Here is an 18,302-nt window from a genome sequence, read left to right on the forward strand (position 1 = left end):
ATCCATGTTCTTTGAGATTTGATCGGTAGAGAGAGACTTCAATCACCCCCATATTTATAGAGAGCAAAGAAACTTTCTGATATTTTTGGATTTTAGCTACATGTTTAGAAAAACAGAAAACAAGTCAGAGAAGATCTCACTGATAAATTTTTGCCCCCTCCAACCCTTTTTTTTTAAATTAATAATACCCAACCTCAAGAAGCTTCAATGCCTTCAATTGTAAGGTTGTAGAAACTGCTTGTTATTGCTTCCTATCTTAGTCTTTGTGATACAAACACTTTGATATATTTGTTTTAGCAGCGTGTCTGAGCCCCAGGGCATCAGGGCATAATTAGAAAAGGGGCTTGGGCTGGAGGGAGAGGGGAGGAAAGGGAAAGGCTGGGCTTTCATAATGAAGCAGTGACTATTGGATGTGAGAGTCCTAATTACAGTGTATAATTAACCTAGAGATTATACAAGCCATCCAGATGAGCAAGCAGGGATGTCTTCTTTTGAGATGATAATGCTTTAGTGTTATCTTGAATTTGTAGTTACTAGTCGCTTGAAAGAGACAAAAGAAAATAATCCACTCTTGGATTAAATTCAAAGGTATCATTCTAAAAGTTGTAAGGATAAAGAGTTGCTAAGGGAAATCCGTTTCAAAAGAGAGAGAGGTTAAGAGAGTGTTTTGGTCTACATGTTCTATTTAGGGAGCATTGCAAGAACCATCTAAGATACACTGTCCCCCTCTGGCCCTTTAAGCTCTCATGTTTCTGGGCTGGAACAATTTAGTAGCAAGTAGGATTCAGTTATCATGCTTGTTTAAGGACATTTTCAGGGATCCATAATGCGGTCTGCAGGCATGCATCCATTTGGAGAGAGAGAATATATCATGTTTACGGTGCCTGCACCAGCATATGTGGACATTTGCATTTGGAGAGAAAGTATATTCCCACTTCAGCTGGAGTTTTACCCCTTGTTGGTAGTGATTGGAGCTTAAAGCTGGCTGTATGCAGAGAAGTGGACCAGACCCTCTTCTGTCTTTTGAACCCATGCATATTCTCTCACACCTGGGTTCTACACTTGATCACTAAACAGATGCAATACCACAACACATCCGTCGCTGTAAGCTTTGAATGAATCTAGTCCTCTGACCTTGAAAAGATAGCTCAGCTTCCAAACAAGGGTTTTGCGGCTGAGCTTTCAACACAATGTGGAGAACTGTACCAGCAGGGTGACAAGATGCTAGGAATCTGTGTGCTTACCTGGGTGTGGGGGGACAATTGAACGATCCAAGGAGATGAGGTCACTTTCACGAAACACATTGCCGCTTGATTTCTTTGACTGGATTCTTCGCACCTAATTTCAAATCTCAAAATAAAACATTTCACATGAAAAGCCTAGTTCTTAATCATATGAGATCCCTCCTATAAAAGTCATCCATTAACAAGGTTTAGCTCCGAAGCATTTGGGGAGAGGGAGAACAATGTGCGTAACTAGTAACTTGAAAGACGGGTCGCTGGGTTGTGGTAGTTTCAGTCTGACAAAAAAAAAAGACACAACTCTAGATAAATTATTATTTGTGACATGGCTCAAGATGGGCGAGTGTGAGGAGAGTGAAGGTGACAGAACTGGTACTGACCACGGTGACAAGGACTTGAAGAGCAGCCGACGTGACATCTTTCCTGTCGTGCAGCCAAAAATGTCAACTTTGTGAAGGACAGTGAGAAAATGGTTTGCCGAAAACTTGAAAGGTGGATTCCGGAGATGCCCGTTGTGTCAGAAGTGATATAGTCTGTTGTGGCCAGAGAGACCTACTTCTGGTGGCAGTGGTGGCCTGCAGGTGGGGCAGCTTCCTGTCCCTCATGGGGTTCCAAAAATGACTGCACTGGACCTGCACCTTGTCTCAAGTTTGCAGGGTCATGATATACTAGAAGTGAGTTGTTAGCCAGTGTGCAGTTAGGTGGACCCGGAGGCCCAGGACCACATTTCCTTGTCGCTGTGTGTGTGTGTGTGTGTGTGTGTGTGTGTGTGTGTGTGTGAGATTCTCAAGCTAGGTTCAAAGACATCGAATGATTTTACTATATGATGTGCATATCCCCTCCTTCTAGGAAAAAGGAGATAGTGCTTTATGAACTCACATCAGTATAAGTAATAAAAACTAAGTCTGGATCCTCTCCGTTTTTGAGGTGAAAACTGGAGTCAAGGAAGCTACAGAGGGGTGCCTGGGTGGCTCAGTCGGTGACACGTCCGACTTTGGCTCAGGTCATGATCTCGCAGTCCATGAATTCAAGCCCCGCGTCGGGCTCTGTGCTGACCGCTCAGAGCCTGGAACCTACTTCAGATTCTGTGTCTCCCTCTCTCTCTCCCCTCCCCCACTCACACTCAAAAATAAATAAACATTAAAAAAAAAAGGAAGCTACAGAAAAGTAGGAAACAAGACAAAAGCAGTTCTCAACCCTTGACAGCACATTAGGATAACCTGGGAAGCTGTAAAAGTGACAGTGTCTACATCCCCCTGCAGGTGAATTGCATCAGAGTTTGAGGATGAGACTGTCAAAGCTGTCACATGGTTCCAAAGTATAGGCAAAGATTAAGAACTACTGACCTGTGAGGACAGTCTGTCTGGTCAGGGCACAGCTGCTAGGGCGAGCCAATTCCACCTGTTTCTTCTATCTTTGCGTTATTTACTCAACATAAAGGTTCCAGAAAAGTGTGTCCAGTTGACTGAGCTTAGGTCATTGTCCAGCTTAGACACACAGTGTCCATAAGAGGCGGGGACTGGCTTGTGGGAAGGCCCTCAGTATATAAACAGCAGGAAACAGGACCCCAGTTTACTCTTCCCCCCCAAGGGTATGCGCGGTGTGGGCAAGGTCATTCTTCCGAAGGACATTCAGGTGTTAAGAAGTGACAGTGGGTGCTAAGAAGCCAAAAACCAAGAAGGCAGGAAAGGCACCCTTCAGGACACAGAAGAATGGGAAATTCAGCGTTCCTAAACACATGTTCTGAGTAAAGACACATCTCAGCATGGGATTTGCTCGTTTGGAATTTAAATTCCAGCTTTATCTCTCTTCTCTCATTCTTTGTGACTCCTTAAGTGTTAACAGTATGGAGAAAGGAACACCATGCAGAGCCAGTTTTATGACAATTATAGAATCACCTCCCAATGTTTCCAGAAAAGAAGCGCGCGCACACACACACACACACACACACACACACACACACACACACACACACACAAGCAGGGCTTCTGAGAGACACCAATACAGTTCCTCTACTTATTTTGCAACCAGCACTGCCTGGGATGGCACTTTGAAATAGCACATACACCACTTCCAGAAGGGATCGTAGCTTTATAAGTGGACCCTCTTGCTTGGAGAAGATCTCTGGTTCCAGATTCACTCCAATACAAGGGCATTGGGGAATCCTGAATCAAACCTACCCTTTCAACCACTGGAAGAGCCACCCACAAGATATTTTCTTGATCTAAAGCATAGATTCTCGAAGGGGGCTCCTTGGACCAGCAGCATCAGAGAACTTGTTAGAAAACGAACTCTCAGCCCCATCCTCCAGGTAATCTGAGGCATGCTCAGGTTTGAGGACCACTACTCTAGGCAAAGTATTTTATTGCTTCTCTGAAAACAGTGTTCCCTAAAATATTGAGCCAGGATTTTCAGTTAGTAGCTCCATAGAAATCTGCGGGTAATTGGGTGGGGCAGAGGGGAAAGTGGGTGATGGGCATTGAGGAGGGCACTTGTTGGGATGAGCACTGGGTGTTGTATGGAAACCAATTTGACAATAAATTATACTAAAAAATCTTTTTAAATAAAAAAATAAGAAATTTGTGAGAAATCAAATTAGCTATGTCCTAGCTGAGGAGATTATAGGAAACCCATTACACTGATTTCTGGCCATGCTGAAAACAGCTGACCAATGTCTAGTTAATGTGTGTTTAGGGATTGGGTCCCTACTGTGCTCATGAATTCCTTAGACCATGTTATCTATGGAATATCTTATCTTGTCCTCCATCCTGGTTTAGGCATCTGTGCTTGTGTAGTCTTGGGAAGGCCTTGTTGTTTTGCATGGTTTCTATACTTCTTACTGGTCCGTACCACTGTCATATTGTGCAATGTTTTTTCCCTATAATTTATGCCTAATAAATATGGGAGCTTGAGAGCAGTTTGGAGAGACTTCCCTTAGCCTCCCTCTCACCTCTCTTGACTTGTGGAGTCTTGAGTAACCCTTTCTGCTGTCCTTGGCTTTGCTGGACAAAGCCAAAAGCCGAACCCTCAATTGGTGACCCCAACGTGATAAGCCAAACCCACAACTGGTGACCCTGATGTGATAAGCCAAACCCATAGAAATCTAAGCCTGTATAATTCCCATTGACAAATTACAGGGAACAACAGAAAAGAAATTGGTACTTGACAGAATTTTCAAAAATAATGATATGAGGGGCACCTGGGTGGCTCAGTCAGTTGAGCAACTAACTCTTGATTTCGGCTCAGATCACAATCTCATGGTCCGTGAGTTTGAGCCCCTCCTGGGGCTCTGAGCTGGCAGTGTGGAGCCTGCTTGGGATTCTCTCTCTCTCTCTCTCTCTCTCTCTCTCTCTCTCTCTCTCTCCCCCTCTCCCCCTCTCCCTCTCCCTCTCTCTCTTTCTCTGCCCCTCCCTCATGCTAGCTTGGTCTCAAAATAAATAAACTTTAAAAAATGCAGTGAAATTAAACAAACAAAAAAGGATATTTTTACTTTTCAACTGATAGAGTTACCACCTGTGATCTTTAATAAATTGTATTATTCCTGCCTGTCTCTTCCTCAGTTTGTAAAATAACATCATCTGTCCCCAGTACCATTTCAGAGCAATTCTGGCAGTTACAAAGAAATTTGCATTCGATGTCAAAATCATGACTTTTTAAATCACCTATTTTTGTTGGTCAATTCTGTACTATTTACCTTACAGACATAAACTTAGTTGCATTCATTTTAAGTTAAAACTATTTGCACTGACATAGGCAATTAAGAAGCAAATTTTTTATGTTTATTTATTTATTTTAAGAGAGAGAGAGAGTGCAAATGGGAAGGGGCAGAGAGAGAGAGAGAGAGAGAATGAATCTCAAGCAGGCTCTGTGCTGACAGCCCCCGACACAGGGCTGGATCTCACAAAGTGTGAAATCATGTCCTGAGCCAAAATCAAGAGTCAGACACTTAATGGACTGAGCCACCCAAGGGCCCCAAGAAGCAAATTTAAGAAAAGGCTACATTAATAATTTTTTTGTCATTTACTTTTTTAGAATAGTGAGATTAATAGTGTTGAGAAAGTAGTCGGAGGTTGTCAGGGAATTGGAAGCTGCTGATACCTTAAATAATCACAACTGTGAATCATCAGAACAAAAGGGAAAGAAACATAATTGAATTTTATGTTTGTAATAATACCCTTTGTAGTGAGGATTAACTGAGAAGGCCAGACACACCCTCAATGCTTAGTTTTTATCATCTCAAACACAAATCTAAAAGTTACTTTCTTATTGCCTAATAATTGCCTTACAAGTCTTGCTGAGTGAGGAATGATTTTCTTCAGGAAGGTTTATCTCCTAAAAATAGCCACATGCATCTCTGGGCTTCCCATGTTAAATGATTTCCATGCTTTTTCCTGTGATCTGTAAGCCCCTTTCTGATTTGTAAATTATATTTTAATAGCGTTTATCTCTGCACTAATCCCTGCTAAGAAACAAAATGCTTAAAATGGCTCCCACTTTCCCAAATTGAGTATGTGCACACGCCAATCAGAAAAACGTGTTCAGTGCATTAGCGAGTTGTACTTTGTGTAAACAAAATCTAAATATAAAAACTACAGCTATAGAAAGTTGTAGATTATAAACATAAGAAGTTACTACACCAAAAAGCATCACCTATGTTTTGTGGAGGCCAATGGATTCATCCTGAGATGTAGCTACAGATTCACATATGGGCAGATTTACATATGGACATTTCATATGTAAAAAATTTTAAACAGGGGCACCTGACTGGCTCAGTCAATAGAGCATACGACTCTTAATCTTGGGGTTTTAGGTTCACACCCTACATTGGGTGTAGATTACTGAAAAAAAATCTTGAAAAAAAATTTAAATAAACTTTGTAAATTGACATTTAGGATTTATCTAGAAAACATGAAAATAAAGACATATTCATATTCCAACATCCTACCTGATATTTACCATTTGGCCTTCTTCAGGGCAGTTCAGGGGAGTGTGAAGAAATGGATTTTAGAGAATTTTACTGTTAAGGGGTGTTTTTAATAATGTTGGGGAGGGGAAGTTTTCTTGTTCTTTATTTCTTTTTTTTTTTTTCCAAGTGGGGAATTTTTAGTATTTATAAAGAAGGGAAGCTGACCAATTAACCCCTAACAGGAGGTACATTGCTGTCATTTGCCAAGTCTTTTGTGCAGTCAGACTGGTCTAGTATACAGGATTTTCCCAACTTATGCTGGATCCTTGAGAAGACCTATAAATAAGACCATTTGTTTGGTCTCAAGATGACTTCCCATTTGCAAACTGAAGAATGTTCCAGTAGAAGTTTCATGGTGACACGCCAATCTGCAAACTGGCTCAGCCAGTAGTCAAAACAAGTCACTACGGGATCTGGGAAGCTGAAGTCTTTGAATGGGTCAGATTATCCCACGTCTAATTTGGCACAGATAAATTTGGGCTATAAATATGCAGCTTCCTTTTGTATTTTCAACTTAAACAGTCCAAAGCAAATAGGAAAAATGTGTGGAAACCTGATGGCGATTCAGAAATATGAGAATACTGGGTTTAAACTGGAATTTACTTATATTTGCTAGGGTCCTTCTTGTTATTAAAATGACCAGTAGTTCACTAGCATGGAAACGCATCATATGTGGTTTGTTCTCTTTTCTCCCAGCTTTATTGAGATATTAACATGTAACCTGTGTAAGTTTAAGGTATCTAATGTGTTGATCATATATATATATATTATATATGTGTGTGTGAGTGTGTATGTGTGTGTATATATATGTGTGTATATATATATGTGTGTGTGTGTGTATATATATATATATATATATATATATATATATATATAGTGAAATCACTATTATGACAAGGTTAATTAACACCTACATCCCCTCACATAATTATCATTTTTTAGTGTGGGCGATAACATTTAAGATCTCCTCTCTTAACAACTTTCAAGTATATAAATACAGTACCATTACTCATGTTATAGCTGGGAGTTTGTACCCTTTAGTTAACAGCTCCCTGTTTCTGCCAGCCCTTGGGCTCTGGCAACTACCATTCTATTCTGTATTCTTATGAGTACGACTTTTTCAGATTAGCCATGTAAGTGAGAGCTTGAAGTTTCTGTCTTTCTCTGTCTGACTTATTTCACTTAGCGTAGTGCCTTCAAGTTCCATCCATGTCGTCTCAAAAGGTAGGATTTCCTTTCTTTTATGGCTGAATAATATTCCATCATATAAAAATAATTCCATCATATATATATTTATCCATGAATTCCTTTATCCATTCATCCATCAGTGGACGCTTCAGTTGTTTCCATATCTTGGCTGTTGTGAATAATGTTGCAGTGAACACGGGGGTGCAGATGTGTCTTCAAGAAAGTAATTTCCTTTCCTTCAGGTATGTACCCAGATGTGGAATTACCAAATCATGTGATAGTACTATTTTTAATTTTTTGAGGAACCTCAATACTGTTTTCCACCGTGGCCACACCAGTGTACATTCCCACCAACAGTGCATAAGGGCTCCCTTTTCTCCACATCCTTGCAGACACTTGCTGTCTTTTCAGTACTAGCCATTGTGAGGTGATATCGCATTGTGATTTTGATTTGCATCTCCCTGATGACGAGTGATGTTTTTATGTATCTTTTGACCATTTGTATGTCTCCTTTGGAAGACTGTTCAAGTCCATCTGTCTATTCAAGTCCTCTGCCCATTTTTTAATTGAATGATTTGGTTTTTTCTATAGAATTTTATGACTTCTATATTTCTGTTGTCTATTATCAGATAGATGGTTTGGGAGTATATCCTCCCATTCCATAGGTTACCTTTACATTTTGCGGTGCAGAAATTTTTTAGTTTAATGTAGCCACACTTGTCTATTTTTGCTTTTGTTGCTTCTACTTTTAGTGTCATATCCAAAAAAATTGTTGCCAAGGCCAATGTCAAAGAGCTTTTTCCCTATGCTTTCTTCTAGGATTTTTACGGGTTCAAGTCTTATAGTTAAGTCTTTAATCAATTTAGAGTTAATTTTGTGAGTGGTGCAACATAGGAGTCCAGTTTCATTCTTTTGCATGTGAATATCCAGTTTTCCCCAACATGATTCATTGAAGAGACTATTCTTTCCCATTGTTCATCTTTGGCTCCCCTGTCTAAAATATTAGTTGACCATATATGCAGGGATTACTTCTGGGTTCTCAGCTCTGTTCTCTTGGTCTGTGCATCTGTTTTCATGCCAGTACCATATTGTTTTGATTATTAAAGCTTTGTAATAAACTTTTAAGTCAGGAATTGCGATGTCTCCAACTTTGTTCTTTAGTAGGATTATTTTGGCTCTTTGGGTCTCTTGTGGTTCCATACACACTTTAGGATTGTTTTTTTCTATTTTTGTAAAAAAATGCCATTGGAATTTTGATAGGGATTGCGTTAAATCTGTAGATGGCTTGGGGTAGTTTGGACATTTTAACAATACTAATTTTTCCAATCCATGAATATAGGATATCTTTCCACTTATTTGCGTCATCTTTCATTTCTTTCATCAATGTCTTTCACTTTCCCCAATGTCTTATAATTTGTTCTTCAGTTAATACATTAGTGCTTAAAAGAATCTGAACATCTGTAATATAAGCTAGATATTGAGTCACTTAGGAACATTTAACACCAAAAACAATAGATATTTACAAGGCACCTGTTTTTTCTAGAAGTTTGTGTGCGTAATTCAGGAGTCCCAAACCTAAGTGCCTACAAGAGAGATATTTAATACAATTGAGAGATGTGGACAGTTAAGTGCCTGCCCCTGTTAAAAAGCTATTACTTGTTACTCACCAGTTAATGCCAGTTGTTCCAAATTTTCAAAAGAATTGTGTTGTAGGGGCACCTGGGTGGCTCAGTCGGTTAAGCAGCCGACTTCGGCTCAGGTCATGATCTTGCGGTCCGTGAGTTCGAGCCCCGCGTCGGGCTCTGTGCTCACAGCTCAGAGCCTGGAGCCTGTTTCAGATTCTGTGTCTCCCTCTCTCTGACCCTCCCCCGTTCATGCTCTGTCTCTCTGTCTCAAAAATAAATAAACGTTAAAAAAAAATTAAAAAAAAAAAAAAAAGAATTGTGTTGTAAAACTTTCCTAACTTTAAAAATTGCTGGCAAATTCGGGCACCTGGGTGGCTCAGTCGGTTAAGTGTCCAACTTCAGCTCAGGTCATGATCTCATGGTTCATGGGTTCGAGCCCCGCATCGGGCTCTGTGCTGACCATGTGCAGTCTGCTTGGGATTCTGTCTCTCCCTCTCTCTCTCTCTCCCCCTCTCCCATACTCTATATAAATAAATAAACTTTAAAACATGCTGGCAAATAGAATCTGTATGGGATTCTCTCTCTCTCTCTCTCTCTCTCTCTCTCTGCCTCTCTCCCATACTCTAAGTAAATAAATACACTTTTAAAAATGCTGGCAAATAGAGCCTGCTTGGGATCCTGGCTCTCTCGCGCGCGCATGCTCTCTCTCTCTGCCCCTCTCCCACACACTAAATAAACAAACAAGCAAACAAACTTTAAAAAAATGCTGACAAATAGTTAAAAAATCTTAAGCTGTGAGCCAAACAAAAGGTCTAGAAACTGGACTTTCTGGCCACCAGTTTATACATTTTACCACTTCACAATAAATGAGTGACAGTACTACGAATGTCTCCAAAAGATAACCCCAGCATACCCCGTGCCCTTTAGTAGCCACCTGTGAAAAGCAGGACTTCTCCTAAGGTCACATCGATCATCGTAATTGTTCTTCTGAAGTGGACAGTTTCCTCCTGCTAGAGATGTGATTTGATGATGTCAGTGTATGAGGTTCCCGTCACTTCATGACATGTCTTCTTTCAGGCCTGATGGAATTGGAACCGTGACTGTTGAAGAGAAGGAACGTTTTGAAGAAATCAAAGAGAGACTCCGAGTTCTTTTGGAAAATCAGATTACACATTTTAGGTAAGGATCTGGGGTTGAGGGGTTAATTAAGAGGGTGAGACTGGGGTGGGGCAAATAAAGGGCTTAACTTTCTAAAACTGTTAACCTGTCAGTGACACATTGGATATTTAGAAATAACTGAATTGAGGGGCACCTGGGTGGCTCAGTTGAGCATCTGACTCTTGGTTTTGGCTCAGGTCATGATCCCAGGGTTGTGGGATCGAGCCCCATGTCAGGAACATGGAGCCTGCTTGGGGTTCGTTCTCTCTCTCTCTCTCTCTCTCTCTCTGTCTCTCTCTCTCTCTCTCTCTCTCTTCCTCTGCACCTGTCCCCCACTCCCTTGTGCTCTCCGTCCCTCTAAAAAAAACAAAAAAAAGGTAACTGAATGGAAATGAAAACCAATAGGACAGGGTTCTGCAATAGCCAGGAGACTGACATCTTCAGCTCATTCTACTTCCACTGAAAGAACAGAGCCCTCCTTTTGCAAGCTGACCCTGGTCATCAATCCATTTTTTACATCTCTGTTAAGAAGCTGAATGTGAAATTTCTACAAGGTTCCTAAACCCGTGAAAAATCCTGTGAATCAGATCACATGAACAGGGAAGGAAGGCAGTGGGATCCATATGAGAGTGTCCACCTTCTCTCTTACCTCAGAAACAGGGCTAGCCGTCTACTAAGGGAAAGAAGGAAACTTAGATCTGCCTTGGCAGATTGACTCTACCCCGTGCCCTTGACACAGCAAGCAGGTCCAAGTCCAGCCTTGCACCACGTAGCCCGCTTCTGCCTTGCAGCAAATTAGACATTTCTATCGCTGCACTGGTGCTTGTAGACTAGAGATCCTGAGATAGTAACTCAAAAATAGTAAGAACATTTATAATAATAAACTGATCCTTTTTCTTAAACATTTCCTAGGGGTCAAGATACAGGACTCACGGCTGGTTAGGCATTAACTCGATTTTTTATTCCCAGAGCAACTTTGTAAGGTCGTTGTCACAGTCTCAAATAAAAAGTAAACCAAAGCTGAGAGAGTTAAGGAACTTGCCCCAGACCATTCAGCTGGACACATGCCTAGGAGATAGTTTGAATTTAAGTAGCCTCTGCTGGTTCCTTGGTACCATGAGGAACAGTGGCTCAAAAGGCCTGTGACAGCCCCAAATAGTCAATGGAACTCTTAGGAGTACAGGACCTAGCTCTTTCTGTGCCATCAAAATCCTCTTGGATAAATTTTTATTGATTATTCGCTATATGCAAGATGTATTGCCAGTAACAAAAGACCCAATAACAATTAAAAACTGCAGTCAAAGAAGTACATCTAGCAAAAGCATGAATTTGCTCAAAATACACTCCTTCATTTCCTATAGTAAAGCCTTTGGAGATTTGAGTAAATATGTTAGGACTTTAGCCTGTCTTAACTAATTTTTTTTTTTTTTTTTTTTTTACTCCTGGTCTCTATAATAATATATAAGGTCACATGTGAGCTAACAAATGGTTTTCCTTCACAATAGAAATCTAAACAGAGCCTTATGCCATCACTCTAAATATTCTTTTCTGCTGCAGACACTTGCAGAGTCCCTCTTTAGTCATTATTCACACATACACATATATACATTATATACACACATATATGGTGTGAATTCAGATTAACATAACACAACGTGACAAAATAAAAAGCATTTTCTGTGCCTCAGAAAGAGTTGCTATAGGAATCAAATTGCAGCATACTTCATGCTGAAATGTAATGTATTTGGGCAACCTGAAGAATGTTCTCTGTTTTTTAGGTATTGCTTTCCATTCGGTCGACCTGAAGGGGCTTTAAAAGCTACTCTATCACTCTTGGAAAGGGTAAGAATGGAAGTAAAAGACAGATTACATATATATAGACATGAACATGATTGTAATGAAATATTATGGCTGAATGACCTAGTTTGTCATTTTTCAAGGCTTCACTTACCATTCATCAAATACCAGAATAAACGTGGGGAAACTGCCAAAATTCTAGATGTTTTATCTCCAGACTCCCAAATAGTTAGCATATATTGAAGATATGTTCCTGGCCCTTCCTTGATTCATAGATGGGTTTTGCCATCCTAACTGTGCATTACAACTCTGTGTGTTCTGTTTAGCGATGGCTCTCAATCAGTATTAAGTCACAAGGAGGCATTCACAACTCATTTTAAACTTGAGCTCTTTAAGAAACATAAATGAGCAACACATTTGGTTGAACCATCTTAATAATCTTTTTTTTTCCCACCTAAAGGTTTTGATGAAAGATATTGTTACCCCCGTACCACAAGAGGAGGTAAAAACAGTCATCCGGAAATGTCTAGAGCAGGCTGCTTTAGTCAACTACTCCCGGCTCTCAGAATATGCTAAAATCGAAGGTAAGGCTCCCTTCTGCCCCCAATTACTTCTTTAAATTTTGGTATGCCTCCCTGGGGAAGAGTCTGTCTTTTCTAATGGGCACCAGAAAACAGTGGTCCATCTGAATATGTTAAATTGAAACCTGAAAGCACTTGAAATATGAAAGCTTCCTTGGCTGCGGCCAAATAAATGAATTAAGAACAGGGGCTCAGGCAGCAGTCTTTTGAGGGGAAGAATATGAATATAGGGTGTTATCAGATAACGAAGGTCCTTTTGAGAGTCTGTGTCGGCATTAACTTTGCTCTGTGAGTAATGTTTTCCTGTGGGACTGCTACCTTCTTTAAATAGAGGAAAACAGAGCACTTTGTTGTCCATTGTTGACAGCCTTGGAGGTAAAACGAGCATTGAACAAAACAACATCAAGATTTCTGCTTACTCTTTCTTGCCCCTTGAGAATATCTTGTCTTTGGGTAACATTTTCAAACCTGATGGCAGGTTGGTGTTCAGCTGTCTCTGATGGCTCCTGGTTTGCTTTAGATCTCATTCCTTCTTGTTGCTCCAGACCTAGGATGGTTGTTACCACTGCCCTCTCAAGTTTTAGGGAAGCAGGCACTGATGACCAAGTAATCACCCAAAAGGCACTTTGAGTAAACTCTACTTGAGAAGATATGGTTCTTTGGGACCTATTCATTTGCAAAGGTATTAATCACTTTTCATTGTTACCCTGTTGGCTGCTATAGGGTGATTTGAAAACCACACCCAACTTGACCAGTGGTGTAAGTGTATAAATGTGGAAGTTCTGTGTGCAAAACTCAGTGTGTCCGCATTCTGGAATCTGATGTTCTCTCACATGTGAAACACCTGACTAAAACCAGCAAATGCCCATTGTCTGCCTTCAGGACTTGACTGGGGGGAGAAAAAAAAGACCTAATCAACCACCAAAACCCTATCACTTACCCTGCCGAAGTCCTTGTTTCCTTAGAGAATTAGGTTAAGGTCATGTCAAATCGCAGTGTTCTGTACATTACATGTCCTCCCTCTCTCAATTTTGTCTGTCTGACAATGCAAATTGTGTACCAGTGGTAATGAATTCATTGCTATGCACCCAGGGAGAAACACTTAAGAATTGGGCACTAAAAGGATGTTTATCAACTCTTGACTTGGTAATGAGTGATAAAAATAGAGGAATAAGAAGATCATTAAAGGGCTATATTAGCAAATAATTGTTCTAGCATTTACCTTCCCAGGACATAATGATTGGTTGTATTTGGTAAAGTCAACCAGGTACCTAATAATTCTAGGCAAGGCCAGAGATGGGATGGGATCAAGAAACGTCCGGTCGCCATGGCTGCTGCCTCGTAGGCCTTGGTCTAGTTATTACTAGTCTTTCGGTAAGATCTGCTCTCTTCTTTCAGATAAATATATCCAAAAACAAACTTTAAGATCTGTAAGTAAAAATGCATTCATTTCCAAAGTAGATCAGCTGATCTGTAATTTCCTTTTGTGCCTCAATTCTTCTTGGTTGTGTTAATTATCTTTTGCACTGTGACTTTTAGGTCTGGGGATTCTTTGAAGAAACCAATCTTTTTTTTCCAACTCTCTTTTCAGAGAAGTACCTCATTCCACACTACCTGCTCTCTTCCGCTTCTCTCCTTCCTTGTCCGTGATTGGCTCAGCCACTTTTTGACATTACCTCTGCAAAAGTGGCTGTGACACCAATTTCAAAGCATGCTGGGATTGTTAATTCAGACAACCCAACATCCTCTGGCTGCATGTATCAGGTTTTCTTTCATGAACATAGTCCACCGTAGGTTGAGACATTGCAGCTTTGGAGATGCTACTACCAAACAACTTTCTTTTACGAGGTTCTAATCCTGTGCTCAGAAAAGAAATCTTACGTTTTTACATTTGAGCCACAGCTTAGTCCCCTGAGAATTTGGGAATGAAGTTATAGTGATATCGCTGGAGACTATGTTTATGAAGAAATACCTCAAGAGCCTTAGATACTAAAGTCTGAAATCCTTAGTATCTTGGAGCCTTAAATCAATGAAATTCTGTTTCCCTTTACTCATGATGTTTTTGGTCATTGTACTCTTGCCAACAATTCTAAAGAGACGTGTAAAATCATGGTCACAATCTCTCTCGTGACTCACGGCATGCTGAATGGTTAATCCAGTAGATCTCCAATTTTGAAACTCCTTTTTTCTTTTATCCCGTGTTTATCCCAAAATACTCTGTGGCTATTTTCCTTTGAGCTAATGTAACGTATTCCTCTAACCTATGACCTTTAACCTCTTTACCTCTGACCTAAGCCTCTTGCATGCCCAAATCCTCTTTTATAGGGAAAAAGAGAGAAATGTATGAGCATCCTGTCTTCTGCTTGGCCTCCCAAGTGATGGATTTAACCATTCGTGAGTACCTACCGCCTCCTCGCCATGCTGTCTTCACTCTTTCCGTTTTCATTATTTCAAGAAAATCCAGATCCAAACCAACTCACTCTCCTTGCTTCAAGTTTTTTAGCATTGGCTTGTCTGTTGATTCTGTCTGTGAAACCCAGTGTGAGAAGTTCAGTCACTTTTTATCAGCCTCAAACAGGTTAGACAATTAAGCCATTTGTTTGTGATAAACTCAGATTTGTCCGTAAGTTTTTCAGTTATTCTCTGTCTGTGACCTGAATGCATTTTTACTTTGCTTGTGTGTAACCCCAATTTGTAAAGTGCTTGTCACTGGTACACAATCAAAAGGTAGCCACTAGGCCGGGAACAATGCGTTAGGTGTCAGAAAAGGGATAGCTGAGGCAAAATCATGCCTTCCTTTCCATGTTGAAGATGTGAAACTATTATGGGTATAAGATCACACAAGGTGGTCCATCCTGTGTAAAAATTAGATCTTGTATGCCTCCTGTCTGTTCTCTCTCAAGCTGGGAAGCTTTTCCTTATTCTCTCGGGAGATTTTGACTTGTCCCTGTCCTCTAAGCTCTGGCTAGAACATTTGACTTAATTGTCACTTGGAGAGTTCGTGTATGTTTCATAGCTTGATTTCACATTAAACTTAATTTTACTAATTTTCTATTTGTGCAGCATTTTCCACCTCTGTGAAGGAGCCTTTTTTTGCTGGCCCCCACACTTCGGGGCGGTGGGAACCCAAGGGCAACCTTTTCCTTCCAATATCATGTATCACACACAAGTGGGGGGCATTTTGGTCCATTTGCTCATTAATCCTGCATATGTGTTCTTGTTTCTCTCTCTCTTCTCTCCTTGTTGTGCTCTCTCTTTCAAATAGAGAATCAAAAGGATGCAGGTGAACCAACTGTATATGCATTATAAACTGTCAGGACTGTGGAGTTATTATTGAGTTTCTGTTTTTGTTTTTGTTTTTTAAGAGCTCCTTAACGTATGAACTCCCAAAGACCGATGTGGAGTTGCGATGATACTTAAGGAGTTAATTTGTGCTGTCTAACTATATCTCTTGCACATTAGATGTTGACCTCTATAGAGCAGAGTTTCCGTAAAGGCATAAGCTTTGAAGGAACAGAACTCTGGTTAGCTGCGGAACTCCATTTCATCTTCGGTTTCAGGATTTCAGTGATTTGGCCTCACGTGCTTAAAAAAATACGTTACTGAACCAAACTACTCTTCCTCTTTGTTTTTCATTTCTTTTTTCTGTTCCCTTCCCTATTGAGAAGTTTGTGTTCTTTGATGAATGTTTATCAGCCAAGACGGAGAGGAGTTGTGTCCGTGTTGTTCTTGTATGTATTGTGTGGTGAGACAGGATGCGTGAAGAGGGTGGCTGAGCGGGGGTTGTTGCTGGAAGGGTCGTGGGAGGACAGGTCTTAGGAAGTTCTCTGGCTTTGGAGATTTTCGTCTTGTTTGGTCCCCAAATATTTGAGCATATTTTGAAGAAAGCTTTAACTTAAGACTTTTTAATAAATAAAGCTCATCTCTTTTTTTATATTTATTTATTTTATATTTGATCATTGTTCTTAAGTCAAAAAAATCCTCAAAAGGTAATGATCATGCAATCAACGCTAAACGTATTTCATTGAATCTAAGTTGATTGGATCTCAGATCAACTCAGAAAGTGGTTTTGTGCACGTGCCAAGCCCCGTGCTGGCAATAGGTCTTTGAAGATTCACAAACCTGTGTTCAAGACACATGAGCCTTTCTCTCCCTGAAAGAGAAAGTATTCATCCGTTCATTCATTCATTCATCCATTCATTCCACAAGTGCTTAGTGGGAGCCTACCATATGCCAGGTACAGTTGTGAAAGCCAGGGCCTAGTAAACAAGAGGGACGTAGCTGCTAACCTTACGGAGCATATGTGCAAATGGGCGTATAAGTGGAAATTACAAACTCAGTACACAGCAACACCGAGTAACAGAGTGTGTGCAAGAGCACATTATCAGAAAACCATGGAAGTTCTCACGAGGGTGGTGAGCTTGAATACATCCTGAAAACTAAAGTAGAATCGGTGAAAGGAAGCTGACATTGGCAAGTGGACCGGCATCCTAGATAGAGGGAATAATATGTGCAAATGCGTGAAACCGTACAGCTAATAAAAATAGCTAATCCTTAAAAAAGTAGCTAATCCTTATTCCATGTGTATTATGTGCCAGGTATGACCATAAGTGCTTTTTTATGTATTCATTCATTTAATCTTCAAAACCCCCTTATGAAGGAGATCCTACTATCATTCCCATTTTGGAGATGAGCAATCTGAGACACAGGTTAGATAACACACCTGTTGTCACCTGTCAGTGATAGAGCCAGAATCCGAGGCCAGACGTCACACTCTTAAATGTTGTGTAATTCAGTGTGATTGCTAAGCAAGGTGAAATCATAGCAGTAATGGGTGAAAATTGCAATGTAGGCAGGAGGCACCATCTTAGTAATAGAGTTCAGACTGTATCTCATGGTCCAGAGGTTTCTAACCTAGAATCTATGCCCACGTTTATATGCATATGGGTTTTTCAAGGGACAAGATCCACAGCTCTCACTTCCAAACGTGAAAGCTTTTTTTTTTTTTTAACATTTATTTATTTTTGAGACAGAGAGAGACAGAGCATGAACGGGGGAGGGTCAGAGAGAGAGGGAGACACAGAATCTGAAACGGGCTCCAGGCTCTGAGCAGTCAGCACAGAGCCCGATGAGGGGCTCGAACTCACATACTGCGAGATCGTGACCTGAGCTGAAGTCGGACGCTTAACCGACTGAGCCACCCAGGCGCCCCACGTGAAAGCTTTTTAAGCAAGGGGGGCAGCTTGGCAATTTGAACTCCGTAAAAATCATACTGCCCATACAGTGATGGGCGGAAAGGACTGGGTAGCAGCAAGAGAATAAAATGAGACCTAAAAAGAGTTAAGGTCTTGGGGCGCCTGGGTGGCTCAGTCGGTTAAGCGGCCGACTTCGGCTCAGGTCATGATCTCGCAGTCCGTGAGTTTGAGCCCCGCGTCGCGCTCTGTGCTGACAGCTCAGAGCCTGGAGCCTGTTTCAGATTCTGTGTCTCCCTCTCTCTCTGACCCTCCCTCGTTCATGCTCTGTCTCTCTCTGTCTCAAAAATAAATAAACGTTAAAAAACTAAAAATAAAAATAAGAAGAGTTAAGGTCAAAGCAGAGATGGGTTTGAAGCTTGGTATGTCCAAGGCCTCTTCTAGGCAAAACAGACCTAAATCACAATCATCGCTGTAATTTTTTCCTTCCTGATCTTTAAATCTTTTTTCTCATCCTTCCCCTCCCTCTTCAGGCTCCCGAGAGGGAACAAAGC

At 40.7% G+C, this 18,302-nt stretch overlaps 1 protein-coding gene across 19 annotated transcripts in view; it reads left to right on the forward strand.

Moving 5' to 3' along the window:
• Positions 1 to 18,302, forward strand: part of CADPS (calcium dependent secretion activator) — a 479,125-nt gene that overhangs the window by 346,699 nt on the left and 114,124 nt on the right. For 7 of the 19 annotated variants that reach the window (XM_058726308.1, XM_058726310.1, XM_058726311.1 and 4 more), the window contains 5 exons: positions 10,098 to 10,199; positions 11,957 to 12,020; positions 12,436 to 12,559; positions 14,882 to 14,950; positions 15,822 to 15,839. In XM_058726308.1, coding sequence (XP_058582291.1) covers positions 10,098 to 10,199; positions 11,957 to 12,020; positions 12,436 to 12,559; positions 14,882 to 14,950; positions 15,822 to 15,839 — 377 coding nt within the window. The remainder of the gene's footprint in view (positions 1 to 10,097; positions 10,200 to 11,956; positions 12,021 to 12,435; positions 12,560 to 14,881; positions 14,951 to 15,821; positions 15,840 to 18,302) is intronic. The other 12 variants (XM_058726316.1, XM_058726318.1, XM_058726307.1 and 9 more) reach the window with 3 other exon arrangements.

The sequence above is a fragment of the Neofelis nebulosa genome, chromosome 4, assembly GCF_028018385.1.
Source record: "Neofelis nebulosa isolate mNeoNeb1 chromosome 4, mNeoNeb1.pri, whole genome shotgun sequence".
Lineage (NCBI taxonomy): Eukaryota > Metazoa > Chordata > Mammalia > Carnivora > Felidae > Neofelis > Neofelis nebulosa.